Below are 16,811 nucleotides of genomic sequence, written 5' to 3'. Positions count from 1 at the left end.
TGGAGCGAAGGAAACACTCCCTTCGCAGGATCCAGCCCTTCAGGAGGGTTTGGCCAAATCCTCCTCGACCAGCCACAGACTAGGAAACATTTCGCCGGAAGTAGGAAACATTTTGTAGTCGACCAGCCACAGACTTTTCGTGGTTGGTCAACCACGAACATTTCGTGGTTGACCGGGCGACGAGATGTAATGTGTAAATCTCTTGGTCGCTCAACCACAAAGCATTTCATGGCCGGTCGCGACAAAGTGTGAAACCACGAAGCGAGCGTGAGTCTCGACGAAACCCGAGAGAGAAAGAGATACAGAGAAAGAATGAGAGTGAAAAAACGAGACACATTGAGTGAAAGAGAAAGAGCAAGAGAGAGGTCATGGGAGGGAGAGAGATGCAGCGGGAGAGAGAATGAACAACAAAGAGAAGGGGGAACACAATAGTGAAGGAAAGAAAGAGAGGCGGAAAGGTGCAAATGATGATGGTAGTGGCCGGATTGGTAACGAAAGAGAAGAGACAAAAGAGAAATATTTGAAAAAATAATACTATTTAAAGTCGCCCGGAATGGCAATTTACCGACGACCCTTGGCAGCATGGAAAAGAAATGGTCAACAAATCTTTTTTTCCCATAACAATTAAAAAAATATTTCGGTCAACTAAAATTGACTAGTTTTGACAAAGTGCAGCAACCCGGAAAATTTTCTTATTTACCCAAAGCGCCTACCACTAAAAAGAGGTGAGTAAAGGAACGCCAGGGGATTTACAACATAAAACTTTTCAAACATTTTCTGCTAGCATTTAGAGGACATCATTGGGAACATTACCTTTTCCCAATCAGAAACGCATTGCCATTTCTCAAGATACAGAGTGCTCTCCTTCTAAAATGCATAGATAATACACTAATTAATTACCTACAAATAGAAAATAATAGACAATTGGACAGTTTGGGTTCTGCCATTTTGAGAAGTTAGTAATTGCCAAGCTTTGTCTTTGTCTTTACTTCTTCCTCTTTTTGGGTGGTTGAAGAGCTTGTTCTTCATCATCTTCGTCCTCGTCTTCAGGTTCTTCTTCCTCTACAACTTCTTCGTCATCTTCGTCTCCACCGTCATCATCATCGTCTCCACCGTCATCATCATCGTCATCGTCATCATCACCGCCGTGATCTTCACCTTCATCGTCTTCATCATCATCTTCTTCGCCTTCTCCGTTCTCCTCTCCTGCTCCACCAGATCCCCGTCCTTGGCTCTCTTCCTCCGAGTTACCATTAGGATTCTTCTCATAAACTTCTCCGTCTTCTGAAGAAATGTCCTCTTCTCCTTCTCCAAAACCACCGTCTTCCTCACCACCATCTTCGTCTTCATCATCATCTTCTCCATCAGCGTCTAACACCTTCGCTTGAGTTTGGTGTTGATGGTCTCCTTTGCTTTCAGTTTCTTTAGGTATAAACAACCCAAATGAATCCTGAAACTGTTGGAAAATGGAGATACAGAAATCAATATACAATCAGACTGAAACGCAACCTAAGTAAAAAAAAACTCAAACCCATCTAAGTTAATCGCTACTGTAATAGTTCCTCACAGAGAGATCTCTGCCCTCTTTCTCGACCATCTTGTCCTGATCCTTTGTGAGCATAACTCCTTCTAGGAAGGACAAGAGGTAGGTGAGGATTGGAATCTCCCAATCGTTTAAGTTCCATCTCAAATCTAGTCGCTACCCATTGCTCAGTGTAACACCTTATTTACATATCCGTTGGGCCTTTAGGAAGGTATGTTAAGTAGATTGGTCACTGGTCAGGGGTAGAATCCTAGGCTGGTCTAGGGTAGTCCCGTTCCAAGGAAAAATCTTGTAAATGCGGAACCAAGTTCGTAGGCCTGGGTAGTGCCTAAATCGAGGACAATATTGGTATTGAGATGAGCGTTACATCGTAAATTGTAGTAAAAACTACCGAAACTTGGATAAGTTGAGCAAATTGGATAACCCCAAACAACTTCTCCATTCTCTCATGGGGTCATGCCCCCCAATTATGATGTAAACACATTGCCGGAAGCTTCAACGGAGTTCCCATCCTAGGGCAGGGCTCGATAGACAATGTGATTAGTAACGAGAATATGATTTGCGGGGCCCTTTAACAAAGGAATGAAACCATTTTGGTCCAAAAGGTAGTGCAAGTGTCCTAAAGTAAGATGAACAATACTATTCTTATTAGCAATAGGAACCAAATATTAGTACACCACTATAAAGCATCTTTTTTCATGTCTCCTTTATGAGAAGTTGATCGAGGAATCGAAATTCGGTGACAAAATAAAAGATTTCAACCATTTATTAAAAGGAAAAATTCTTCCTGTTTTTTTCTCACAACAAATGAACCCTGACTTTTCCACTTTTAAAGGACAAATTATTCGATAATCAAACGGACCCATAATCAAACACTATAACAATAATAAATTCCCTTCTCTAGTGTTGCAACCGAGTCACGAGTCATAACCGGAAAACCACAAAGGAAGGTCAGAAAACCTGATTTTTGATGATCAGAAAACCAGATTTTGAGGCTCGGAAAACCAGATTCACAGAGCGGGAAACCAGAATGACATAAATAACTATCAATTAGGTTTATAAGTTTTAACTATAAAACAACATTAACTCAAAGCCACACATAGAAAAGCATATATAATTTTTACAAAGAGAAACTTACTAGAGCCAAAGTCAGCAAAGAAGCAAGTTTTTCCTTGGCGCACGTTAGTGAACCTTGGTTAACGATCATCATCTGAACTTGACCCTGGTTAGTTCTCATCGTACGATCTAGATTTTTCTTCCTTAGTACCTGAAATCATATAGATCAAATATCAGTCGTTAGATCTTGAACGTCAAATACAATAATAATATTACTGTAAAAATCATATCGGGAAGAGAGAGGATTGTTCGTTATTTAACTGATTTTAAATAAAGACAAGGAAGGAAGCTTCTCTTCTAAAGCAAAAGAGACAGATTTTCCTAGGGTTTTAACCTAGAAAATGATTGAAAATTAGGGTTTTAAGAATCTTTTGAGAAAGTTTTTGCCGGACAATTAGTTGATAACTGAAAGCTAAAATTAGGGATTAAACTCGTCGGACGCCGGAAAAGGGCAATATCAAGCTCAAAACGAAGAAAAATAAACGAATTTGACTCAAAACTTCGAATTCAACTGAGTAATTAGAAAATTGGGGAAGAAAAAGAAGAGTGGAACTCACTGAAAACCGAAAAACATCAGATTTGTCTCAAATCATAGTAAATGAAACAGAGAAACAAGAAATCCACAGAAATATACTTAAAATTAGTAAGATTGAGATACAAGAATACCTAGAAACAAGATCTGAAGGGAAGATTAGTAGATCTGGGAATTTAGAGGTCTAAAACGTGAAGAAACAAGCAGTCTGAGTGTAGCTCATTGTCGACCGTCCAATTTTGATCGTAGAGTCGAGGAAGGAGAAGGAAATATATAGTAGATAGAAATAGTAAGAGAGACGCGTCTTGCTCCTAGTGAGAGAAACTGCCCGTAATCTTTCAGTTGCGTTTATCGGGCAGCTTGGGCAGCCATAACAAACCTTTAATACTAATCAGAGGTTTGGATTAGGTAATTTCACAATTTTAATGACTAGGCTCTGTTTGGTAAGAATAGCAACTCCAAACATTTTGGAATCTGATTTCAAATTTATTGGAATAATCTTTTCTTTTATTCCGGTCCGGTCTGGACCCGTCAAAACCTTAAACTCACCTGCCCAAAGCCCGCCCGAAGCCCGACTTTTTCTTCGGGTAACCGGGTACGGTCTGGGTCGGTCCGGGTGGGACCGAAATTATTAAATTTATTAGGGTTAAATTTGGAGCAAATTTTAGGCCAAATATTTCAGCAACATTTAGGGCAAATTTTAGGCCAAAAAAGTAGGGATCTAGTTCTAAATGAAACAATATGAAATAATCTAAAGAAAAAATCAGAAGAAACAATATGAAATAATCTTCGTCACCTACTTATAGATCTTCATCACCTACTACATCTTCAAAAAATCTAAAGAAACATTATGAAATAATCTAAAGAAAAAACAATAGATCTTCAAAAAACAGATCTTCATCATCATCAATTCGTTGTTCTTCTTCTTTGTCATCCATTCGTTATTCTTTGTTCTTCTTTTTCAACTTAGTTTTTTGTCTTCAAATTCGTTCTTCTTCTTCAACTTTGAGAGAGCCCAGGAGACGAAAGAAAGAGAGATACGAGAGAGATGGACAGGGACTATTCAGGAGACGAGAGAGCTATGAGTTTAGAGAGAAGTCTATGAGATGAAAGAGGAGACGAGAAAGAAGATGAGTTCTGGAGATGAGAGAGGCATTTAGGTTATGAGGTTGTCTTATTTAGAAAACCTATTTATACCTAGGGAAAAACCCTTAATCCAACGGTTGGTAATGTGACTTACGTCTTAATCTAGCGGTTCTTATGGCAACCGGTCCAGGCTCGGTCGGACAGCAGGACAGAGCTTCAAAACCGAGACCGGCCCGACAACTCTAATCGGTCGGTCCGGGTTTGGCCCGACCGGGTTTCAGGCGATCTAGGGTGTCTCCGGACTCGGGCGGACACCGGGCGGCTCTCGATCAACAGGTTTTTCCCAACCCTAAGGCAGTCGAACACTTAATTTTTCTATTGGTGCCGGTCAATCTGTAAGCACTCGGCCAAAAACTCTTTAACTCCTGACGCCCTAACGGACCAAACTTACTCCCTTCGATTTTCCCTCTGTAACAAAAGAGTTTATGATGTTGAATGATTTAAGGTATTTATTAAGTTTCAGAAAAGATTTGAACTTGGATAGAAAACCAGAGAGCTAATAATGGTGGTAATGACGAGATGGAGACATTGGGTGTCTGTAATCACGAAAAAAAGTTCCAGGTGAAGCCTATTTTACTAAGACTTGAAGGTTTTGAAAGAATTTCACACAGAGATCGCCCGAGCTTAGTAGCGATATTAGATGGAAAGGATCGAAATTTTCCTTGAGTTCTTTCAAGCGATAACTGATAAGAAATTTCATGAAGGAGGAACAAGCTAGAAGTGATGGAGTTGTTGATTGGAATGAAGAATTTCAGAGTGTTTTAAATCGTTGTGGTTATAAAGATAAGGTGTTTCTTCCATGGGAAATTACATTTACAATCTTAATGTGAATTTTGATTTTGGTTTTCTTTTCCAATTCGTTGTGATTAGGCTAGTTTTTAGGGGTAAATTAGAAAGAGATAGTTGTAACGTTGGAAGAGAGAAATAAGGAAGAATGAAAGGCTATCACCTCCTCTTCCAATCTGTTTCAACTTTTTCCACTACTAGAAAAAAACAGATGAAAATTTTCGAGAGATGAAGATATGTTTAACAAAATATAATTATGAATTCGTTATGAGTTTCTAAGTGCAACCAATTGATCAAATTTCATCTGCTTTACTTTGTTGAGACGAATCTGTAACGTTTTCAATAAGGTGCGACTAAAGGCCCCCGCCCAAAATGTTGTAGGCCCCCGGATTACACATGGGGCCTCTCACAATTTGTGTGTAATCCGGGGGCCTACAACATTTTGGGCGGGGGCCTTTAGCCCCTCCATTTTCAATAAGGTGTTGTTCTTCAACAATCTTCTTGATATTTTTAGGGATGTTTTTGCCCTAATCTTTCCCTCTCTATTTTTTTTTGGGATTTGTATGGGCCAAATTACGTCACCATGAGCGCCTCAAGAAATCCACGATTAATGGGCTTACATTGTGACCAAGCCCATGAATTAATCGCTAGTGGGCCTGATGAAGGATTTATCCGTTCGGTCTGAAGGAGATGTCCTTCCGAAGGAGTGTCCTTCGACCAAGGTGGCAATGCGATCAATTTGTCAGTTAGGATAACGATGACCACACGTAAAGATCATCCAGTCCGGTCCAATTAGGGGTCGTAATGCTTTGCTAGAAGCCAACTACGATCGTCGGATCAAGGAGTTGATTCGCAGCTAACATAGACCGGATCCTACAACGGGTTACACATAAGAGTGGTAACTTGATCGGAGAGATTTGACTAGACGGGAACTGGCTAAAGTTGGATGGGATTCAACTGGAAAGGCCGAAAGGGTCCGAATGGAGATTCGGGACAAGATAGAAGGAAGGCTCTTTGGGCCGACCATGAGATGGCCGACCAGAGTAAGTGGGCCGGCCATATAAGGCCCAAAGTGGGCTGCCCTGGCCGGCCACACTTAAGGGGATTATCAAAATACCCCAAAAAGGGTATTTTGGTAATTATCTTTTCTGTGACCCAGAAAATAGAAAACCTAATCTGAATGAGATTCTAATTAGGGTTTGTCTATATATTGGGTCAGTTGAGAACAGAAAAGGTGTGGATTTTTCTCTAAGGAAAAATATACAGCTCTCTCTCTCTCTGAATATACAGCTATTGGAGAGAGAGGAATATAGAGAAAAAGTTTCCATTCTATCAATCTAGTCAAGAAGAAGAGTTCTTCTCAACCTTCTAGTAAGTCCTAGCAGTCTGAAAGGAAGGGAGATCAAGTCTATTCACTCGGTGTCTCAAGTAGAGGAGCTACAGTTGGAGCTCTCGATCTTTGCATGCGATTGGAATGGTTCGAGGGAAAAACGCGTTAAGGTATTTATCTCTCTCTAGTTCATTGATTAGTTTATGCATGACGATCCTGGGCAATCTAGTGTTAAACATGAGATGTTTGAGATTCCGCTTACAACACTAGGTAGTGTATAGGATACACAAAACCCTACAGTGGCATCACGAGCCGGTTGCATGAAACTATCTCTGACTAGTCGAATTAGATTCGAGCTTGATTGATTAGATGATTTTATGTTTAAATAGGGATTTAGACATGAAATTGACTAGTTTAAATTAGATTTAGACTCAATCGGATAGAAAATTGAAAGAGTTTCAATGGGAAGACTTTAAAATTTGGTGTTTTTGAAAAGAGTTTTCAAAATAAAATTTTAAAGATGATGGTTTTTTGAAAAGAGTTTTCAAATTGCTGGTTTTTAGATGAGAGATTCATCAAAAACAGCAAAAAGTTGGAATTTTTTGAAAAATTGGAAGAAAACAGGGTGCTGTCCAGGAGACCGGACTGGGAATCCGAGAGCGTCTCGGATTAGGACGCGTCCGAGTTTCTCGGACAGAAAGACGCGTCCGAGAGCGTCTCGGACAGGGATCCCGAAGGATCCGCGTCTGGCACCTGAGGTCGCGTCTTCCAGACTGAGAATCCGGACGCGACCAGGACTAGACCTTCCAGAACGCGTCTGGGACGCGTCTGGTGAGACCAGAAGCTGTCTCGGACTGGGAGTCCGAGAAGCATGGACTTGGGCAGAGCGTCTAGGACGCGTCTGCGGGGCTAGGAAGCGTCTGGCCTAGGGTCAGGACGCGACCACCCGAGGGACTTGGCACGGTCTGGAACGTGCCAATTCGGGTCCGACCTTGGTTCGGACCTTGACCGAGACTTGACTGGGTCTAGTCAAAGGGTCCCTTTGACCAAGTTTGACTTAAGTCTTTGGAGTTAGACTCGGGTCTTTTGGGCCTTGACTTAAGTGGGAGGTTCTCTATTTTCTTCTTCCGACTTTGACCATATTTTTTCCGAAAGCGACCCGGGCCCACCAAAGCCCGAATCGGAGTTTTTCCAAAACGATTTTAAAATCTTTTAGGATAAAACCAGAACGAGCCATTAGTCAGAATTATGAGATAATTAGACTTAAGGCACGTTAGACATAGAGATGTCGGTAGTATCTCCCGAAAAGCTATCTAGAACATAGCAAACCTAGATTCGACCTAAGTAAGCGAATCTCATACATACTTGGGTGTTTTGTGAGTGTCATATTATTATGTATGTATGGATGTGAATGCGGGTTCTAGTATGGCCATAGAATTGTTCTATCTTGTTTTTAAGCACGGATGGGTGCCCGATGTAATTAATTTAATTTCAAGTTTTTATACGATCTGCGAATCGTTGAGTCTTGTAATTAGAGTTAAGGGTACAATTGAGTCCATTGAAGAGCCAAAGGATGAGATCGTGGTTCGAGTGGGAGAATTCAATGGATGTTCGAGGATGGAGATCCAGGCGAACGGAGGTTAAACAAGCAAAGAACCTAAGAAGATTAGATCTTTTAGGTTAGGGGCCATACTAGGATCATATCTGCTTGATTTATTTTCTCGCGCGCATTTACTTATTTACGTTTTGTGTGGTGTATGATTATGTTAGAGTTCACAGTAATGCATGCAAACAAAAACGTAAGAGTCCCCAAAAAGAATTTTGAGTAATGCCTACCCAGATTAAGACACCTGTTGCGCCCTTGTTCATCGATGGTGGGTCATGCCAAAGCAGGGTGCCATCTTTTACCTCGGGACAATACGGGTAGACCTATGAAGAGGTCTACATGTCTAAATGGTTATTCTCATCGAGTCAGCAAAAGAGTTTTGGATTTCGAGGCAAAAGGATGAATTTAACACATAAGTGTTATTCATCAACCAAGAGTCATATGAGATATGATCAGTAAGGAGTTACTCACCCAGGAGGGTGAAGTTAAGGGCAGTGCCAAAGTACGCTTAGCTTCACAGGAATGGGGTCTTGGAATCGTATTATTCATAGGGGGACGGTTTTCATTGAATAATATGGCAAAAAGTGTTTTTGCAATGATAATAAGTTTTAGGATTTTGTTTTATTTTCTTTTAAAAGTAGAGGATATATGACTGTTAGAAAATAGTTTTCCAACCTTCGTTCATTCCTTTAGAAGGAATTAAACGAAAATTATTTTCATGATTGGAAAGGAATCCGAGAAGCGTTCTCGAATTCGAAATAAAGAAAACGTCCGAGAATATATCATTCCTAATGTTCATTGTTTCTTCAGACGACTGAGGATATGATTATCCAAAGTCTTTTGTGAACATCCATAAAATTCTTCTCTAACGTAGGGATTAATGATATGGATGCGTGCACAACCATTCGACAACTAAAGGAAGAGTTCCACTAGAAGTCGTGAATGGAGAGGATGGTGCCTCTAAGAAAGTCGTCTTGATAAGAATATTGAGGAAAAGTGAATCTAAGAAACGTTCTTAAGATTCAGTTACCAAAAGAATATAAGAAGAGTTCTTATGATTGAAAAGGTTAAAGGGTCGACATAAAAGTTTGGCTAGGCCATTCAAGGAAACTACCCTGAGTACCTGGAAGAGAAGAGAAAAGGAATTATGAATTCCGATTCTTGTATCTTTGTTGACTAAGTTAATCTAGCAAGTTTTGTAGATTTCCTTCGTGGAAATAACATACTTGACTAAAAGAAGTGAGGATCCAAGAGGGAGCAGAAGCAAGAGTTGCTAAGGATGCTGAAAGGGATCAAAGTCTTCTTTTAGACACTAATCTAGGTAGAACTTAATAAGAGTTATTATGTTCTTCTAGAAACATCAGATGTTTTAAAATAGTGCTAAGTTAACGATGGGTTCTTAGAGAACCAAGAGCATTAACAATGATACGGTAGGCTACAATCAAAGGATTCGGAGAGGTCAACTCATGTTTTGTCATTGGTCAAATTGACATAAAACACATGAAGAAGATCCAATGGTATAGATTTCTAAGTCTAATGATTTTGAATCATACGACACATGTGAATTTTGTTCAACGTGGCCATTTGACGAAATCGCCTTTTAGAAAGGGAGAAATGGCTAGTAAACTAATAGTTTTTTTACATACAGATGTACGTGAAACTATTAATATACTAACTAGAGTTAACATGAATCCACTTGACGAAAATATAAGTCATTCGATTGGATCGAGATGATGAATATTTGAATCAGAAATTTGATGACCATCAAAAGAAGTTGAGAAATAGTTTCTCACCTTGCTCCACAAACACATCATATGGATGATGAGTTTAGTGGGAGTAATCGAACATGTGAGACATGAGTCGATCAGTGATGGGTTAAGGCCAATCTTCCGAACGCTTTCTAGGATATATTCTCAAACATGGTCGTTCTTCCTAAACTAACCATATTCCGTCAAAAGCTGAAAAGACACTATAAGAGTATGGGTTTGGAAGGGTTCCAAAAGTGGTCTTTTCTGAAGGTCTATAGATATGAAACGTAAATGGTTTCCGAGAACCAAGTTTGCATATCAAGAAAGAATATTTATTTATGGGATAAATAAATATTGGGGATTCTTCCACAAGCAGTCAGAGAACAAAGTGTTTGTTGCTCGTGATGGTGTCTTCCTTGAAATAAGAGTTATTTCAAGAAGACAAGTGGGAGAAATATTAGATATCGAAGAAATTCGATCTGAGCAACAAACTGACACCGTTGTACCGATGTCAGAAGTCGCGATTCCTAACTATTCTGAGCCGATAGAAAAGGAAAGAGAGGAAGAGATGGTAGATCTCGGAGATCCTCCCGCGCAGAGCGAATGTGATTCGCAGGAGAACTCTCAAGGAGTTGAGAGCGTCTCAAAGTTGTTCAAACCCCTTATAGACCTTGAAAGCTCATACATCTGTCTCAGAGGATGGGGATCCGGCTGAAGAAGAAAATTAGCTAGCTGTGACGGAATCGCTCCGAAACATGGCTTGGAGCCATATGATCAGAATGGTATCCATGTCTGAAATCAAGTTTGGAACTTGGTCTATTTTGCTTAAAGGAAGGGTTCCTGTTAAGTCGAAATAGATTTTTCAAGGTGAAAAACAGACAAGGATGGAAACATTGGTGTTTCCCAGAGCATGACTAAAGATCTAGGAGTTGAAATCTTCGATTCAGCAGAGAATACAAGAGTTGTTTTCTTTGGGAATGAAGAGAAATCTTGAATTTAAGAAGGTTAGTGGGAGTGACCCAGTTTTCTTTGGTCCGGTATGTAGACGACATACTAGAGATTGAGAACAACATTCTGATGTTGAAAACAGTTTAGAACTGACTCAATAAAAGGACCACATAAAGGTGAAATGCTTTTGGGCACCAAAGATCTATGGAGATAGATCGAGAAGGTGATAAGACTTGTTCAAGAAAAGGTCTTGAAAAGTCCAATGTGAAACACTCAAACGGAGTATTTCTACCCAAGTCTCATGGCACACAGCTTAGCAAGATTTAGAATTTGAAGGATTCTGATGAGCAAACACGCATGAGAAAGATGGTTATGCAAAAGGCATAAGATCGGTCATGTGGGACATGATTAGCATTCGCCTCGACGTCACAAAATACTTGGAGTATTTATGGTCGTCACCAATCAAATCCAGATAAGCTGATCTGGATCACACAATGTACTTGAGAAGAACTTGTGTGATCTCGGTATGAAAATAAAAGGTTGAAAAGCCATATGTTGCAAACTTCCAGAATAAGATGACAATCTTGACTTGGAAGAACAGTAAGCTGGAAGGGTTCCAGGCAGAGTCTGTTGCAAACTTTACAAATAAAAGAAAGTAGTTAAAACTTGGGAAGTTTTAATTCGGTATGGCGATACTGAAGATTATCATCGGATGATAACAAGCAAAATCCATATAGATTTGATCTATTAACTAAACTGTCACCTTGACTAAGTATGGTGGTAATACTAAGGTCGTAGGCATTAAGCTTTCCTGAAAAGCTTAGACTAGTAAACTTGGGGGTGTAAGGAGTTACACGGGAAGGCTCAAGATTTACAAACTCTTATTATCAGAAATAAGTTAATTATTTCGTCGTTAAATCATGGTTTAGTGTTTAATGACAGTCCAAAAATAATGAGGAATTCCAGGTAGGTTTATCAGATACGTGATCTGGTAAATGGAACCCTACTAAGTGAACATGGAATAGATTCATTATTGAGTCCCTAGTCCAGGTCATTGCATGGACAACAATGACTCAAGAAGACTAGCATGGGAATTGACTGATAGCGCAGTTCCATGGGCTATAGGAATATGGTATTTAAGTCAATTACATGGATGTAGATTGGGGAATCTACATCGGATTAACCCAAAGATGAGAGTTTTTTCAAGGAGTTGAAAAAGGCGTCACAAACTCTCATAGGCAAGATTGGAGAGATTCCGTAAACATGAGTGCTCCACTCATCTTATGTAAGGAATGTCGAACTTTGGTACTGTCAAACGCCGCGCCGTAAAAGGAGGTTATAAAGGCAGCATACTGGGGGAGACAGGATAGACATGAAGTTAAGTGGGAGTACAAGACTGGATGATGTCCTCCTATTAAGTTAGGAATAAGTATCTCCGGGCCACTTGAGGAGAAGCAACTGTAAAATGTGTGGCCGCACTCAAATGGATTAAGAGTTAATCATTTGAATTGACAGTTGTTCTCTGGATCAAGAAAGTCTGAAACGTGTGACGTATCAGATGAGATACCAAGCGACATGGGAATCGAGCATTGCACTTGTTCTAAGTACAAGTGGGAGACTGAAGGATTTATCCGTTCGGTCTGAAGGAGATGTCCTTCCGAAGGAGTGTCCTTCGACCAAGGTGGCAATGCGATCAATTTTTCAGTTAGGATAACGATGACCACACGTAAAGATCATCCAGTCCGGTCCAATTAGGGGTCGTAATGCTTTGCTAGAAGCCAACTACGATCGTCGGATCAAGGAGTTGATTCGCAGCTAACATAGACCGGATCCTACAACGGGTTACACATAAGAGTGGTAACTTGATCGGAGAGATTTGACTAGACGGGAACTGGCTAAAGTTGGATGGGATTCAACTGGAAAGGCCGAAAGGGTCCGAATGGAGATTCGGGACAAGATAGAAGGAAGGCTCTTTGGGCCGACCATGAGATGGCCGACCAGAGTAAGTGGGCCGGCCATATAAGGCCCAAAGTGGGCTGCCCTGGCCGGCCACACTTAAGGGGATTATCAAAATACCCCAAAAAGGGTATTTTGGTAATTATCTTTTCTGTGACCCAGAAAATAGAAAACCTAATCTGAATGAGATTCTAATTAGGGTTTGTCTATATATTGGGTCAGTTGAGAACAGAAAAGGTGTGGATTTTTCTCTAAGGAAAAATATACAGCTCTCTCTCTGTCTCTGAATATACAGCTATTGGAGAGAGAGGAATATAGAGAAAAAGTTCTCATTCTATCAATCTAGTGAAGAAGAAGAGTTCTTCTCAACCTTCTAGTAAGTCCTAGCAGTCTGAAAGGAAGGGAGATCAAGTCTATTCACTCGGTGTCTCAAGTAGAGGAGCTACAGTTGGAGCTCTCGATCTTTGCATGCGATTGGAATGGTTCGAGGGAAAAACGCGTTAAGGTATTTATCTCTCTCTAGTTCATTGATTAGTTTATGCATGACGATCCTGGGCAATCTAGTGTTAAACATGAGATGTTTGAGATTCCGCTTACAACACTAGGTAGTGTATAGGATACACAAAACCCTACACCTGACCCATTTATCTTCGAGTACTCCGAAGGAACCTCAAAATACGCCAACACATCCAGCCCTGAAAAAAGAGGTCGGTCCTCACCTCATCAACAGCCGTTTGGGAGACATTACTCTCATTCTAGATGACAATATCCCGGATATACCCGTTAGGAGGGGTTACGATATCCAGATTTATGGTACAGCTTTATGTGTTACCACATTAAAGAGACAACTCGCTGCCAGGTGACGATCGACTAAGACACTATAAAATGACTGAGAAGATAATGATACAAGCATCTGGTGATCGACTAATACATTCGATATTCGCCTGACATTACTTTCGATTATCATCTGATATCTGATATTTAAACATCGAACCATTTTCTCTTTCATATAGTCTTGCTCTTTCATAAAGTTTCGGTTTCTCACATAATCCCGATTTCTTCCCCTGATCCAAGTACGATTACAGTCTTACACCCAGGTGCAGAACATTATCAAGTATTATTCATAGAGGGTACAGGGCCTTATCATTCACCAAGGTCCTTATCATCTCATCGAATACAAGATCATATAGGACCTTATCAAGTACAGGACCTTATCATCCCTGTGCTTGGACCAATAGACTTCGTACTTCAAAATGGTAGCTAGTACATGTCTTTAGTATATGATAGATTGGCCTGCAACGTCCATTGCGCATTGGAATTTCTCTTTTGTAGATGCGAAATAATGTTCTGGTTGTCTACTTATATTGTCAACTTGTCGATGTTAAAAATCCTACCCTATTGCATGGATTCTAGAGTAGCTTTGGCATCCCCTTCTTTGTTATTTCTTGCTCTAGAAATTATTGATCGCGTATGAATAATACAAGATTCATGATCTTGAATTTCCATTTCGATGCCTATTCCGTCTTTAGGTTTGTGAAATGATGCGTCAATGTTAATTTTATAATGATATATAGGAGGTGGTGTCCAGTAGTCTAAAGATTTAGGAGTTAATTGTGTTCTACAATGGATTTATTTATGAGAATTTTAGTGCAATTTCGAGAAATTTAAAATATTGTCAGTAATGATCCCAGTAACTATCTTAATCTGTTAAAATTGAGCTTTGTATCAGGTTTTCCAGATGGTCCAGAGGATGATAGGGAAAACATGTACTCGTGTATTGTTCTCATCCTTCATTGTTACTTTCCGTGTGGTAATCCATTCATAGATGGATGTAATGTTTGTTGAATATATCTTGAAATAAACCCAGATTTTTATAACCTAATCACAATATAATAACACATCAGTGGCGTGGTTGAGATTTTGGGAGCCCGGTGTGAGATTTTGATTGAGGCCCTGACAATATAATATGAAAAGAAATTGAAACACATAATATATAAGTATGAAACAGTTTGCCCACAATATCTTGAACACAATCATACAAAAACGTATTATGCAAGAATTTATGCATGAACATACTATTTGCATAATTAATTTACTTAAAAAATTTGAATCTTGTAATCCAGTAATGTATCAAAAGTATAATTCTCTACTAGACTCCTATAGTGGACAACCACGATGATTTAAATAAATATTCAATCATATGAATTTCGATAAGTATTCATATAACAAAATAAGGCCACCGTTTTGGGGAAAGCAAAAAAAATTTCGGGGAAGACGGTGGAAAACCAAAAAGATGGTGGAAGAAGAAAATCAAAGGCACGTTAGAAGTTGGTAGTGTTTGGAGGAAACAAAAAAAATTTGTGTCCACCCAAAACTTATTGCCCCGGAAACTTTGCTTATTTCTCCAAAACACTGGCCCAAAATAAAGAGAGGAAAATTATAAGGCCCAAAATTCGGGTCAAAATATCAAATGAAGTCCAACCAGGAATAATAATGCAAAGAAAACCCAAAATTTGAAATTACAAAATATTTATGAAAATTTCTGAATAAAGCACAGTTTGCTCTCAACAATTTTGTATTTGCTCTCAACAATTTTGTAAATGTATGAACAAATTTGTTTTTGTTCACACATAATTAAGAACATAATTATATATGTTGTCACAGTTTCAAAAGTGTTGTAACAGTTTCAAAAGTGTTGTCAACAGTTTAAAAATTGGGTTTTTTATACATTACTATTTCCGAGTGGGTTTTTTTCGTATTTGGGCCTAAATCTTGGGCTTTTCTTACATAGTTTCCAAAATGAATATGGGGTATACATAGATATAAAAGTTATAAAAATAGTTTTTTGCATTAATACATAAAACGAAATAAAGAAAGAAATATGTGTATTTCAAAACGGAAATAATAAATTAATATTTTATCTAGAAAATGTGTCTACTGTCTACAACACTTGTTTGTTTAAAATCTCATGGATTAAAAGCGCTTCCAAACACTAGCTAAATTTGTTTAGGATAATATAGAATTACTTAACTAAATTTCGCATTTATGAAGTGGATTAAAACTCAAATTTCTTAAGAGAGTTGACGTGCATAGGTGCAATGGATTATTTAGGCACTTTTGAAAGCTGCTTAAGAGTTTACATTGGGCCGTGACCAAATATCTTGGACTGCCCAAAGAGATATTTATGTAATATGTGACACAAAATTATTGTGGGCAAACGGATCGAACCTGGGACGCTTGATGTGCTCAACTCATTAGGGTACCAACTAGACAGCAACCACAACATAGTGAGAATTGTTCACTTACAGATATGTCCCCTCTTATGGTTACCAAAAAGGGGGCCCTAGGGTGAGGGGTCCCGGTGCGGTTGCACCTGTGGCACCTCCTCACCCACGCCCCTGTAACACATGCTCTATTATTTCAATGTCACTTCAGCATATTTGATCTTATATTTATGTATTACAATTGAAGGCATCAAAACGTATATCAGTTTTGGAAATGTTGTTCAGATGATACCTATTTTGATTGCTTCCATTGTAATACACAAACATAAGACCAATTAAATGTCCAAAGTCACATTTTGGTAGTCACGAAATGTGAAGGGCAATGAAAAACGACGTTTTAAAAACACCTCCCGATACTGATTCTGAGGCCTCCCAGTTATTAGCACCCTGTATTTCCGATAATGGTTAAATACACTCCCTGCCAAAACAAGCACCCCTACACTTATTTTCAACTAAAAATCTGTCTTGAATCAATTTCGTTATAATATCGATTCAATTCCACCTACCCCAAAGGGGCCAGATCTATTAAAAACAACTCAAGTCCCTGGACTCTGGACAGAATTTTATTACAAATTTGAACCAAGTTTTGTAACAAAATTCGGTCTACTCCATCAATTGTAATTCAAAATATTGGAGTTGAATATAGTGAATCTTAACCTGAAGTTTGTAAATTCAGCCTGAAACCACCGATTTAAAAGCTCCTATAACCAAATATAGTCCACCTAGATTTACCATGTTAAAAGGGTGCAGGCAGCGCCACTAATACACAGGGGAGGTACCTTTAAAACTTCTATAAGGAAAACTGATTCTGTTAAT

The 16,811-nt window shown here is 39.2% G+C and overlaps 1 protein-coding gene across 1 annotated transcript; it reads right to left on the bottom strand.

Annotated features, from left to right (window-relative positions):
• Positions 1-748: 748 nt before the first annotated feature.
• Positions 749-3,609, bottom strand: LOC147567020 (uncharacterized). Its single transcript, XM_086653643.1, has 3 exons — positions 3,326-3,609; positions 2,682-2,810; positions 749-1,456 (listed from the first exon to the last, which is right to left on the bottom strand). The coding sequence occupies exons 2-3, from the start codon at positions 2,778-2,780 to the stop codon at positions 986-988; spliced, it is 570 nt and encodes a 189-aa protein (XP_086509769.1). The 5' UTR covers positions 2,781-2,810; positions 3,326-3,609; the 3' UTR covers positions 749-985.
• Positions 3,610-16,811: the final 13,202 nt, after the last annotated feature.

The sequence above is a fragment of the Eschscholzia californica genome, unplaced genomic scaffold, assembly GCF_041429995.1.
Source record: "Eschscholzia californica isolate CP2 unplaced genomic scaffold, dmEscCali1.0.p SCAF_1, whole genome shotgun sequence".
Lineage (NCBI taxonomy): Eukaryota > Viridiplantae > Streptophyta > Magnoliopsida > Ranunculales > Papaveraceae > Eschscholzia > Eschscholzia californica.
The sequence above is the reverse complement of the archived record's forward strand: the minus strand, read 5'-3'. Positions and strand labels throughout refer to the sequence as shown.

Bases quoted from the DNA above. Each gene is read 5' to 3' on its own strand.
- LOC147567020 (XM_086653643.1), bottom strand. From the start codon at position 2,780: ATGAGAACTAACCAGGGTCAAGTTCAGATGATGATCGTTAACCAAGGT. The intron at 1,457-2,681 runs GTAAGTTTCTCT...ATTTTCCAACAG, and splicing joins CTTTGCTGACTTTGGCTCTA to TTTCAGGATTCATTTGGGTT.